At 38.7% G+C, this 13,924-nt stretch overlaps 1 protein-coding gene across 2 annotated transcripts in view; it reads left to right on the top strand.

Annotated features, from left to right (window-relative positions):
- ANK3 (ankyrin 3) overlaps positions 1–13,924 on the top strand; it is a 356,895-nt gene that overhangs the window by 330,801 nt on the left and 12,170 nt on the right. Inside the window, exons 39-44 of one of the 2 annotated variants that reach the window (XM_030453512.1) lie at positions 25–99; positions 932–1,063; positions 2,114–2,257; positions 5,156–5,243; positions 6,890–7,268; positions 10,915–11,013. In XM_030453512.1, the coding sequence (XP_030309372.1) occupies positions 25–99; positions 932–1,063; positions 2,114–2,257; positions 5,156–5,243; positions 6,890–7,268; positions 10,915–11,013 (917 nt within the window). Of the gene's footprint in view, positions 1–24; positions 100–931; positions 1,064–2,113; positions 2,258–4,570; positions 5,244–6,889; positions 7,269–10,914; positions 11,014–13,924 lie in introns of both variants that reach the window. The other variant, XM_030453513.1, reaches the window with a different exon arrangement.

The following is a 13,924-nucleotide window of genomic DNA, read 5'->3' as shown; positions in this document are numbered from 1 at the left end:
TAATCAAGAAATTGTAAATCACAGGTCCACAGAGTCCATGTGAACGGACAGATATAAGGATGGCAATTGTAGCTGATCACCTAGGACTTAGCTGGACAGGTAAGCTTTTCTTCTTTAATATTGAAATTAGTCTTTGCTATTACATTTTAAGGTAGGCTTTTACCAAAAGCAGCAGTGAGTCTGCATCAGGCTCTCCCAGGTTCACAGTGCACCCAACCTTCCAAAACATGCGACACGTTGTTGGGCAAAGATGCCAAAAAGGAAATAGCTGTGAAGAATTATTCCATAGTCTTGCAGTAAATCAAACAGAAACTCCTAGGGAGAATTGCTAAACTGGCTCAAGACATTCACACAAGGAGCTGAGAAGGATCTCTCTACCCAGGCTCAGAGCTGCCTTTGTATCTGAACAGGGGTTTCCCCAAAGCCCTGGAGAGGTTGTAAGGAGCCCAGTAGTGCTGCAGCAAGGTGTGTGGTTGTATTCCCACTGTACCTCTATATGTTGATGGGCAGAGATGGCCCTTCCTGGGCACACAGCTGCAGAAGCCAGCTCTCCCTGGGCACAGATGCTGAGTGCACAGTGACCTCACAAAGGAGTAACAGTCACCAGAAATAAACCAAGATTTTATAGATTATCAGTGATGAGGTAGTCTCCAAGGAGCTTTTATTCAACTTGTTTAGGTGGCTTACTAGGTATAAATACAATACGTCACAAAGATGATGGAAATTAAAAATCATGTCTGTCTTATATGATACTGTGTTCACTGTTATCTGTAAAGTTTGAGTCAGGTAGCTTTGTTGACATTGACATCCATGTGATCTAAGAAAACTGGTATTTTTAAGTATGACAGGATGATTGAAGGATTTGCACTTTGTTTGATGGTTTTGTTGCTGTTTTCTTTTTTCTTCCTTGCTTTTTTCCTTGTCTTTATAGAACTGGCAAGAGAACTGAATTTTTCGGTTGATGAAATAAATCAAATCCGAGTAGAAAACCCAAATTCTCTTATTGCACAAAGCTTCATGTTATTAAAAAAATGGGTTACCAGAGATGGGAAAAATGCTACAAGTAAGTTCAAGTAGTTATGCTTGTTGTTTGTAAGTTTTAGTGCATTTCATTTGTTGCCTGCTCTGAATGGGTTAAATTGAAGAAAATATTATAAACGTCTTCTGCAAAACACTGATGGGGAAAAAAAAACCAACTTTAGCTGTTTTTTTGCCAGAAATCAGAAATGTATCATAATTATTCAGTATCTATGAAGAAGAAAACAATCTTTCTTCATATCCATTAACTGATGGGACAAGTAATGAGCTTAAACTCCAGTGAAGAAAATATTATGGGAAACTTTCCAATAGCAGTTAACATAAAATGTGGAAATAGGCTGCTTGGAAAAGTTGGATAGTCTCACAGTATTGGAGGTCATAAGAAAAGACTAAATCTCCCCCTTTGAGGAGTGATGGAGATGCTTATTCAATGCTGATTCTGCTGGTTTTATCTGAGCATTTTACTTGAGTTGTTCAAGTTGAAAGAAAGATTTCGATTTTTGTGTTAGGTCGATAGTGTTCATTAACATGATATAATCCCCACACTCCCACACAGTATTTGATGTAGTATTTGAGTCTGCTTTCATATAGTCTATATGAAAGTCTATTTCATATCTTAAAAGTAATTTCCACTATTACCATGTTCTTGCAACAAGATTACTGTAAAGAGATTTCATAATGTACTTATTGCATGAATAGTCTTGCATGCAGTATTCCTTACGTGGGTACCTATTCTGTTGTTCCTCAAAACAGAAAGATAAAAGGATTTTTACACTCCTTTTTGGGAGTAAATGGGAATTTTGTGTTGGTAGTAAGTCTCTGACCTTATTCTACCTGTGTTTTGTCTTGTAAAATAATTATGTTCTTTTTTTGGGGGGTAATACTTAACAGATGTGTATCTTAAATAAGTAGGCAGCAGGATGACTACTTAGACAAGTGATGGGGTTTGCTAGAGCCAGAGATACAGGGCCAGAAACATATGCCAACAATTTATAATGGATGTATTTTAAATGTAACTGAGAAAAACAATTACCCAGTTCTTCAATTATGAAATTTTTTTCTGATTCTTTTTCAGCTGATGCCTTAACTTCTGTATTGACAAAAATTAATCGAATAGATATCGTGACCCTGTTGGAAGGACCAATATTTGATTATGGAAATATTTCAGGCACCAGAAGTTTTGCAGATGAAAATAACGTTTTTCATGATCCCATTGATGGTAATTGAGTTACATGATAATACTTTAGTGTTGTGTAAACTAGACCTATAAAAAAAGACATAAACTTGTGCAGAAACAATTGCTTTTAATTTGAAGGTTGTTTTTTTTCTCCTAAAGCAGGCTGATGGTATGATACGTAGGTTGCACGTTAATATCAAAGAACAAGTCCAGGATCCCACAAGCATAAGCCTTAGTAAGCTTGTTCCCACCAGACTCAGTGTCTGTTGACAAGCCCTGTATGTTTTTCTCATGGAATAGTTGTGCTTTGAGGTTTCTCTGTGTATATTTTTAATATACTTGGTACTGCATGTTTTGAAAGTTACCTGGAACTATATATATATACTTTGACATCCTGTCTAGGTAAGTAACAATAAGAATTCTTTAAAGAAAATAAAAAAGGAAGAACAAGGTAAAAAAGTGCTTAGTAATTGCATAGGGTAAATTAATGAATTGATGTGCAGTTTACTGCTAAGCTTCTTTGAGACAAATGAATATCAATTACTTTATGGTTTTCAGCTGGACTATTTCTACAATGGCAGTTGAAAAATAAGAAAAGGTTTTATTAGTGCATAAGAGAATGTATTTTTCAGTCTAGTAACGGGTAAAATATTATAATAACTTTCACATGGAAGTTGTACCAACTGAGTACAGAATTGTGAAGGTGAATTTTGCACCAGATTAAAAGGATAAATGAAGTTCTGCTTGTTTCCACAGGTATACTTTTTACTTATCAGTATGTTGAAAATGCTAAATGTTTGGGATTTTTTTTTCTACATTTAAATGTATGTTAACAGGCAGTGGGTTGTTACATTCTTTACTTCAGTTTTTGTCACATGTTATAAATAGCTCCTTAAATAAGATTTTTCTTCAGTAAGTAACATTCTCCTTGTTTTTGTAATTTGTTCAAGTATGTATTTGGCTTTTTTTGGTTTTTAGTAGGATTTTTTTTTCTCTAGAGCATATAAGCAGAGTGTACATCCATTACAGAGCAGCATTGCTGGTCATTGAATCATTGCATTACAGAAATAATTTTCTGTTGACATTTTAAGAAAGTTGCTCTTGAAATGTTGCTTGTGCCTTCTAATAGTAGCATCAATGTTTTTATGAAAAAAATATGCTTCTCTGCAGTTGCTTTCTGTCGCTCCTCCTCTCTGAACCTCTCTTCCTCAAGCTTCCTTTCCTCACCAAGACCAGACCACCTTTGCCTTTCTCTCAGCTGATTCAGGAAAGAAAAAAATCAAACCCTGTTAATGCACCTCCCTTTTCAGGCAGCACAGTGTCAAGTTAACCCCACTGCATGTATTTTTTCCTTTCATAGGCTACCCAACCTATTATTTGCTGGAAAGTGAACTTCAGATTTTGTTGTCACTTTTATGTTTATATGCAATATAATCCTTCTGTATGTTTTTAAGATGTTTTCATCTTTTTTCTTTTCTTTTCTCTTTTTATTTGATCAGTGTATCTGATTGTACCCATGTCACCAAGATCGCCTCACTCTCCAAGATCACCAAGATCTCCTTACTCACCACAGTCCTCTCACCTGTATAACTTTACTGTACCTGAAATATTCATTTAGCTCTTCCTTGTTGTGTTTATGTTCTCTTATTCCTTCATTAACTTCCTTTTTAGTTTTTTTACCCTCCTCTGTATTTAGATGTATTATTCCTTAGTATCCTCATTAGGATCCATTTCTGTCCCTCATTCTTTAACTATTCTATTCTTGTGGCTCCATGCTTAAATTGATGAGATATATTATAGCATAATATTGCTGGGATCGTGTATTTTTACATAAAAGTATATTAAAAATGTGGACCTGTTTTAGAAAAAATGCCTATTGATAAAAAATGGCTGTCCTATATTACGATCTACTGCTGTCTTTGAAATTTCCAAATTTAAAAAAATGAAAACTGGGAAAGAAACATCTACAAAATATGACTGCAAGAGATCATGTTGGATACAGAGGGACAACCATCCTTGTCCACATTTGATTTACTGCATGCTCATAAGACAATCTGCTATAGCTTGAAAATGTTAAAATTGCTGCAAAAAACTATTGCTGAATTCTTTACAGACTATTTACAAAATAGTCAGAAGTACTGGCTTCACTGTGTTATTCACTGGCAGTACTCTTTTTCTTTTTTTTCCATTTCTTTAGGACAAAGTAAAGAAATCTGTCAGAACTGCATTTGTTCTTACACACCTGCACCTCCTCATACTTTTCATACTTTTAAGTAATTCATGAATCATTTGACATTTGCTTACTTGTTGCTCCATGCTTCATCCCAGTCAGTCCAAATGTGCTGTCTTCCTTAGGTTATCCCACCCTTCAAGTGGAACTGGAAACTCCCACTGGGCTGCATTTCGTGCAGCCCACCCCTTTCCACCAGGATGATTTCTTTAGCGACACCTCTAGCCTAGAGTCACCCCTTAGAACTCCCAGTAGACTGAGTGACGTGTTAGTGACCTCCCAGGGATACGTAGATGGTACAGCAGCAGCTCCGCCAGTGGTGACTGAAGAAGACACCTCACTGGATGACAGCAAGCTCGAGTTCTCAGTGCCTAGAGAAGGAACACCCAAAGATATTTCCATAGGCGAGAGCCAGTTGGAGGAAGTGGACCTTAAGGATTTTCCACGGTATCTTGGTAGTTATGGCGGGATATCAAAAGATTCTAAACAAAGGCAGAGTGAAGAGACTAGTAAAGGAGGAGTGAGGACTGAACAGTCTGAGAGAGAAAAGTCTGGTACTGATGAGGAGATGACGGAAGAAAAGCTTAAATCTCTGTTTGAGGACATTCATCTGGAAGAAGGAGCTGAGTCTGAGGAGATGACGGAAGAGAGAGTATGGTCAATTCTTAAAAGTGTTCAACAAGCAGAACTTGAAATGTCTTCAATTACAGGTTGGCAGCCTGACTCATCAAGTGTCACCGAGACACCAACATTGGGACGCAGAATAGGTGGTAGCCTGCTAGATCGCTTGGATGATAGGTGAGCACCTTTGAAAAAGAGTGTGTGAGAGTGTGTGTGTGTGTGTGTACGCAAGCTTTCCCATGTTGCTTTCACCTCCAGGAGCAGTGCTGACTCTGCTATTCTACTGTTCTATGATATATATATATAGACACACAAACACACGTATTTAAAAGAAAAAGTAATAGTTGACTCGCTTTGACCTCAGACATTTTTCTATAAAAATGTTTATATATCAGGTTTCGTTCTTAATATAGGTGTTTTAGAATTAGTTTATACTATGTTTAATAGATAATACTACTTTTCTTGTTCTTTATCATGGGTGTTTCCGTTTTTAATTCTTTTAAGTGATGCATAGATGTAACTGGAATTGAGGACTATAGAACATACATTATCTGAAATCAGGAAACTATGTTTCTCATATTTGTCATGTACCTTTTTAGTAGTGATTCTTTGCATTGCATCTCTTTGCCTTTCCTCAGATAGTCCTTACTTCTTCCATAAGCCTACCTTTGTTTTGAACATGGCTCCCATGATTACTAATTGAAGGAGCCAGGTCTGCATGAGCTGTAAATCAGCAGAGAATGTTTATCTGCAGAGCTATCATTTATCTGTCAGCAGTTTACATCCTTTGCAGCTTTCACTCAGGATATTTTAAGGTTCCAGTTAGCATTAGATACTCTCTTATTAAATCCAGTGGGAATTTGACCATTGATTTTGGCAAACTGGTTGTCTTTAAGAACCATGAGGCACTCAATCTACCACTGATATGATTTCAGTTCTTTTAAGCAGTCATTATTATGCATTTTATATTGTGTTAAATATTTAAAATAGATCACTTCTAGAAATTAAAGGGCTTCCTTAAGAATATGTTAAGAATAACTTATCTATCTCTAATTAGATGAAATAAATTTGCTGTCTTTTATAAGAATTTTGCCAGCAAATAGCTGTAGTATTTTCATGCGTAACATTGTAGTGGCCATCTGGAAGCATAAAAAAAAAATTTAAAGGGAAGAAAACTCTCCATCAGAAGTGCAGGTTAAAACTGTCTAAGTAACCTGAGGCAAAATTTTGGTCAACTTTCTATCTTGTAGTAACTTACCTTGCCTTTGGCTTTGCGTATTATCAAAACTCTGCACTGTGTAGGGGTTTGTTTTCAGATACCAGTATTCTTTAAAAAGGCATAACTTCTCTGGAGTACAGATATTGTAGTTTGGGGAAAAAAATACTTCATTTATTAATCACTTGGTCATTATTGGTAATTGCACAGTGACAGATGCTTTCATCACCTCCTTAGTTAGAGAGCAGGTTAAAGAATTAGTGCCTTGGGGATTTATCTAGTGATTACACAAGGGAAACAATAAGTTTCATGTAATTTTTTTTCCTCTTTTCCTTTTCCCCTCTCAGTGGAATAACATTAATATAAAATGTTTGGCCTTGATTCCAGTGTTCATCATATTATCATTGCTTCTGAAAATATACCGTAATGCAGAAGACAAAACTATTTAATAGGTTTATGCTTGTGAGCTGAAGTAAAAATTTTACTTTTCTCTGCTTGAAAAGTATGTGCTAAGAAGGAAGGCTCGGTCAGAGGCTGTGGCTTTGCCCTTCTGCATGTGATTCAAGCACTGAACAGATGTCTATTCTGTTTTTGCTTTTTCTTGCAGCTCAGACCAACGTAGGGATTCTCTTACCTCAAATGGCAAAGGAGAAGCAGGGAAGCCAGAAACAAACGGAAGCCTCTCTGAATCCACAGCAGAGGCAAAAACTAAGTCCTGCATCCAGGAATCTTTAAAGGATGTGGGAAAACAGAGTGACAAAGAAGGCCTGAGAACAAAGCCTCACATTTCAGCTGGTACTGACGAGCAAATATTATCATCAACAGCATATCAGAAATCTTTGGAAGAGACTACCATGCTAACAACAGAAGGCAACAAAACATCTGTGCCTGTCAGTGTGAAGAAGATGAACTGGAGTACTTCTGAGGATGGCAAGCCAAGAACGAGCATCCAGGAGGAGGAGGGAGCAGTAATGTCTGAACAGAAGGTACAGTGAGTCCTGTAATTATTAATGGTGTGGAGTCCCTGTTGCTTAACATATTGCTTTTTGTAGGACTTGTAGTGTTGTTTGGGATTTTTAAATCCTTTCTGCCTTTTCTGTTTATTGGTAAATTAAGAAAAATGGAAGGTAGGGGAAATCTATATTGTACGGTTTTAATAGAATGAGGCATAGTCTGGGCAGGCAGAGGAGTCAAGCAGAACTGCTTAAGCCTCTGCCTGACTGGCCCTGAGCAGCTGTCCTGCATTGCTGCTTCCCTGCCCTGACATACCACCTGGGCAAAGAGTGCCAAACACCTCAGCTCTCCTTCGTCTGTTTCCATTAAAGTGTTGCTACTGATGTCCCCTCTTTCTGTGAAACTGAGGTGAGCAAAGACGTAGATTGACACTTAAGCCCCTATCCTGAACACCCTCTGCGTATTTTTTTTATTCTGTTCATCTTCAGAAAAATAAATTTCAGGTAAAATTTAAAGCCCTATTTACATTTTTGTTTCACAACCTCATTCATCCCTATTCCAAAGTGCATCCAGCCAAGAGTAATCGAAATATTTCAAAATGTGTAAAGTGCTTTTCCAGGTGGTGGTTCGTTCTTCTTAAAATACTAAGGGGCTCCCCTTTGATTCCATCTTGCTCAGCTTGAATATCTTTCACTGCAGAACCTTAGCTATAAATTGTTTTCTGCTGATGATGCTTTCTCAGTGACTTATTGTTTTACAAGAAATTTAAAAGTAAAGTTGGTTCAAACTTGTTTGGACTTAGTGATCTTAGAGGTCTTTGCCAACTGTGTTGATTCTGTGATGCTGTGAAGGCCCCCTAGCTGTGTGCACTCTCATCCCAGCAGTGGGAGCATTGCCATGGAATACACTACAGGCCCAGCAGTGAACCAGGCTGAAAAGGAATTGCAGATTTTCTTCTACATTGCTCCCTCTCCTGAGACTGTCTTTTTCTGGGAGTAATACGGGAAGGGATTATAACTTCTGGAAGAGAGGCGTTTGTGTAGAATTTCTTCTACACGATACAGCTTTTTTTTTATTGTAGCACAGTAAAACGTTGGCTGTGGTGGGCTGCAGTAAATCATTCAGGTTTAAATTAGTTCATTTTGAACTATTATTTTGATTATACAACCAAGAGTTCTTTTATTAGATAGTGACAATCAGTCTCAGCAGTTACGCAGCATGTGATTGTTATTATCTTGTTATTAGTTCGTGACACAGTTGAAATAGTGAAGATCTTTCCTAATTTTAAAAAATGTAAGTAGGAGCCTTCTGTAAAGGCAGATGGCAAAGTTCTTTTAGTGTTGGTAGGCTTTGGAGCAGACCTTGGCTGATAGTGTTATGCTCAGTTTAAACACAGGCATAAGCATAGATGCACCCTGTAACATTCTGAGGGTGTGTGTTGTGCTGCACTTCCCCCTGTGGATTCCCATCAGGAAGAAGGATTCCAATCATCCACTTTTCTGTGCTCTTTACTTTTGAATATCCCACCTGGATTGGATGGATGGATGGAACGAGCATGTGCTTTTCTTTTGAGTGCTTTTTGCACTACTTTTGCTTTATGGGTAAAGGGTTATAGTCTTATCTTCTAAGTAACAAGTCTTTTTATAGACATGGAACTTCAAATAAACTGGTATCAGAAAATAATGTGATTTCTAAGCATGGGTCACTCATGAAGCCTGAATGGGTAACAGTCTTGTTTGTTAGAATGACAACAGGAATTGCTTCTAATATCTGCCTGATATTTCTTGAAGAATATCTTCTAATTTAATCTAATTTGAAGTCAATGGTTTAGTTACTAACTCAGTTCATTTCACTGTGACACACTTCATATACTGTTTATGATGTTTTCATATGTCATGAAAACAGAAAGGGAATTTCAGTGACAGTCTTTATGCAAGTTTTTCTTCAGAAATGATCCATAAGGGGGAGAGTGTGGAAAAAACACATGTATTTATGTAGAAAGCAGAAAAAAAATTCCTTCCCAAAGTGAGAGGGGTTTTTTTTCTATGACCCACTGGGAAAAATCTAAGAAGGAATGACCATCCACCCTGCAGAGTGAGGGCTCTGGCAGTTTTCTGGCACACAGTTTGCTACAAGAGATGATGTTGGACCATTGATACTGTTGCCTGGTGATGTGGATGAAGCAAATTGCTGGCCTCATGCCAAGTCCACGTAAATTACCCAAAGTTTACAAGATCAATGTAGTGACAGTTTTGGCCATATAAATCTCTGCAAGTATTCAGGTATGATATTCTAGTGATCTTCTTAAATGAAAGGAGTACAGCACAGTTCCTCTGATATCCCAAAGATGGTGGTGTCCACTGTGTGGTGGAGGTGACTCTCACTCTCAGAATTCCATCAAAAATAAACCACTTGAAGCTGTTTATTAATAATAACAACTCTTCCTCCAAATCCTTCATGCCCTCTGGGAATCTTCTGCTTCTTGTAACTTCTTCAGGACAGGGTTGGATTCTAATTTTTTTTATATATATATCTGGCTAGTATAAGAGGACAACAGGAGGCTTTACATGCAGATGAATTCTGTCATTCTGTTCTCAAGGCTTTTTGCTGCATAGTCCTTTTTCTCTTCCACCCACCTATGCCTACTCTTCTTTTACACATCCTTGCTGAGAAATGCTTCTTGTTTAGGATGTCTTGGACCAGATTCAAAAACAGAAACAGAAATGCAGTTGCTGAAATTCACAGTTCATGGCTTTAAAACAATTTTTAAGTTGCACTGATTAATTACAGAGAAAAATTTTCAAATTTGCCTATTCAGACAAAGTTTGCTTCAGCCAAACATCACGTGAGAAGGGCCTTTGCCCTGTGGCCATCACACATATAGGTACAAAGCCCTCTGGCAGACATGTGCACACAGAGCTGCTCAGCCCCAAAGCCAAGGAATAACTTGGATTCCAGAGGGGAGAACATTGGGCCTGTCAGAGGGCACCAGGACAGAGTAGTTGTGGGACCTCCCAGCACCAAGCTGAAACCTGCATGAGGCTGTTCTCCCTTACCCTGATCTGAGGTCTACCAGGTTCTTTCTCAAAAAACACAGAATCATTGTACTTTGTGCTACAGTTTTGATACTTAAAAGTAGATAAATACTGAGCAGGAAAGCCATTTACATGAAAAAGTTCTTTAAAATGCTTATTTATAATCTTGTGTATGGCAGTGCTCCACTGAGTCATTATGTGTCACCCTCTTCTTTTTATATGAGGGGATTCAGTTCCTGTGCCTTTTGAATCCATAAAATTTGTTTGAAATATTATTTTGAGAAGAAAAAAGCAAGTAGTTGATGATAAGGTGAGGGTTTTTTACACAAAAATTTTATTAACTTTGTAAGATTTAGAAAATCTGCAAGTCAGACTCATTCCAAATACCATTTTGTAACACTTTAGTGCTGCTGAGATACTCCATACCTGGTATATTTAATCAAGATACAGCATGCCAAGAAGCAAAAAGGCCTCCTCCCCCCATATTCTTTAAGAGCAAAGTAATGACAGCAAGTCATTATGTACATCGTAGAGACAGGAAAAATATTATCCATGATAACTTCTGTTTTCTTCTCCTAGTCCTGATCAGCTTGTTCTATCTTGCAAATGTGCTGTTCAAATGTACTAAAACTGCATTTATTAGGAATATAGTGAGAGTGACAGTGAGACTGAGAGTAACTCGAGCTCAGGTGAAGAGCAGAGAATTACTACAAGAGTTTATCGACGACGGTTTATTCTGAAGGTATTTTGTGATTTGCATTGCTGAGGTGACATTGGCATGGACGTGGGTTTGGACTGCTGTGTCAGAATGTCAGTTTTGGAATACTGGAGTCCCTCTGGTAGTGTGTTTTCCATTGCCAGTATGTATTTATAACCAAGTGCCAGGTGTATTTGTAACTAAGTGCTTTCCTTGCTCAACCCATTGGTTTATGATTGTCTTCCGCTGGAAAACAACTGCGCTGCATGACATGTTGTGTCCTTCCCTGCCACTGTTTTGCATGGCATCTGAAAGACTACAGCTAGATTCAGTATGTTGGATCTGATGAAGAGCAAAATGGGTTGCAGGCAGATATGTGTGATTTTTTTTTTCTTTCTTTCTATTGTCTTAAAGAAATTATAAATTGCAAGTTTGAAAATTGCTGCAACGTACATGAGTGGAACGTAGGAGAGTATAAGCCATGTATTCTGGTTGAAACTTGTAGGATGTGCTCCATGTGTTCTGGAAAACCTCAAACCATCAGTTGATCATGATTTAAAACATGCCAAAGTTAATATGAGTCTTTGCATTGCTTTCAGTAGGCTTTATTTGGTATATTTATTTATAGATGGCCTTTATTTACAACACAATATAGTTCACATACTGATAACACTGACACAGTTATATAAATAATTGCATTTACCCTGATATTTTTTCTTGCATACTAATAGCATTATTTGCTTGCAGCATATTGCTGATGAAAATATTTTTGCATCAGAAACAAATGTTAATCCCTCATTAACTTGCAGGATTATTAGATTCTTATAAGAAAATCATATAGTCAAGCCATGAAAATACAGACTGCCACCACAGTGTTACTACAGCACTGAGTTTGCCTAAGATATAATTGTTCCTTTAGGAATGATCCATGACACTCTGGTTGCACAAGTGTGTATTGCTGTTATTTGTGAGCTTCTTGGAGAAGAATATGCACTCAGGCACTGTACCTTTTGTAAATATGGCTGGCAGACAGGCTGCTCCACACAGCCACTGAGCTCTCCAAGATTCTTGACATTTTCAGAAAAGGGAGGATGACATTTCTCACCACCTTCACCCTGAATTTCTTCAGTACACCACCCGTATTCCTGTTCAGGATAAAGGAGGAATTATAAAAATGAGCTAAGCAAAAGTGAATATTTTGTCCAAAACCTCATCTCTACAGGTGGAACTTGCCTCCCATGATGGGCCCTGTGCAGGTCAGGGTACAGCCCTTCATCAGGAATTCCCTCTGCAGATAAGACATGACCAGGCAGGTATAGGAATATGGTTTCTGTTTTCAAATGGGGACGGTGGCCTGTGGGCAATTGCAGACCCTCAAATTCTGTAAAAGAGTTTCTGGTAACACATAAAATATCCACGTCCTGAAAGTTTTAGAGCCCTATGGCTGAGGTCCCCCACCCAACTGATGTCTGAACTATTTTAAGGAAAGACTGTTTAGGGAAAGACTTAGAAAATCGTTTTTAAATGTGGTGGTATAATTTGGAGTTGATCTTTTTACAGAGCAATGGGGAAGCAGAGAATACAACATTGTAATAGGCAGCTAATGCAGATGGGGTCAGGAGAGCATGCATGGTGAGTGGAGGTGGCTGAACTTGTACTGGGAATGTGTATGATGTGAATTGGATTAGAGCTACACCTGACTCCTGATTACAAAATACATGCGATACTTACATAATTTTCTGATGATTCGTAGGTTGCTTAGGTTTTTTTCATCCCTCACTCTACACCTCAAGCTTAGAACAAGAAAAATTTTGAAAACATGATCATCAAGCATTTAGAATTTGATAGCTAAAACAATCATTTCTATAGGCATATTTGACCATCTAAAATTCATTAAAACGCAGTATAAAGTGGAAGAATCAAGCTTTAACATTGGTAGGGATCTGGACTTTAACTTTAGTGCATTGCTGGGAGCAGACGCTCTGTTTGGGTGAACTGAACTCACTTGCGAGAGCGTGCACAGGCTGAGGTACTGCTCCTCATTTGGGGAAGAGGTCTCAGGATATAGTGCTGAGAGGCACAGAGCAATGTTCTCAGCCTGCAGAGTAAAAATAACTCCTGTGTTTCTGCTGCAGAGCTCCGAGCAGCAGTCAGGAGCAGCAGGCTCTCAGCTGCCAGTGCCTGAATGTCCCAGTGAGCGAGCGAGGTGCCCGACCTCACAGCCCAAGAGCTCCTCTCTGAGGCTGGCACTGAGTGGGGCTGGCATCACCTGCATGCAGCAATAGCAAGAGGGGAATCGGGCTCTTTTACTCCTGCACCTTCTGATACTCCTGGTTAGCCAAATAGTTGTTATGGGGTGATGCAGAGTAGGAGGCAAGGACGTTTTCCCCCCAGCTCTCCTGTCCGCTAGGCAGCAAGTGTGTGACACACTGATGATGGAATGCCCCAGTGCTTTTCTGAACTCAGGCCTGGGCCAGGGCATACTTAGCCTGCACTCTATTACATTATAGAATCATACAGTCGAAGAGTAGCTAGGGTTGGAAGGTACCTTCAAGATCATCTAGGTCCAGCCCTCTTGCCATCACCTTCCACTAGACCAAAGCTCCATGAAACCTGGCCTTGAACACCTCAATAGAGGGGGCTTCCATGACTTCCCTAGGTAACATATTCCAGTGTCTTATTGCCTTCATAGTGGAGAATTTCCTCATAATAGCTTATCTAAATCTCCCCTCTTCAAGTTTTAAAGCATTGCTCCTTTTTCTCTTGCTACACTCCCCTGCAAAAACCTTACCCCAACTTTCTTCTTGAAGGCCCCCTTCAAGTACAGGAAAGACACAGTGACGTCCCCTTAGAGCCTTCTCCAGGCTGAACAACCCCAACTTCCTCAGCTTGTCTTCATAGGGGAGGTGTTCCAGCCCTCTGATCATTTTTGGTTACTCAGGCCCCAGCCCTGAAA

This window comes from Calypte anna, chromosome 6 (assembly GCF_003957555.1).
Source record: "Calypte anna isolate BGI_N300 chromosome 6, bCalAnn1_v1.p, whole genome shotgun sequence".
NCBI classification, from domain to species: Eukaryota; Metazoa; Chordata; class Aves; order Apodiformes; family Trochilidae; genus Calypte; species Calypte anna.
This window is presented reverse-complemented; position numbering and strand designations above follow the sequence as displayed.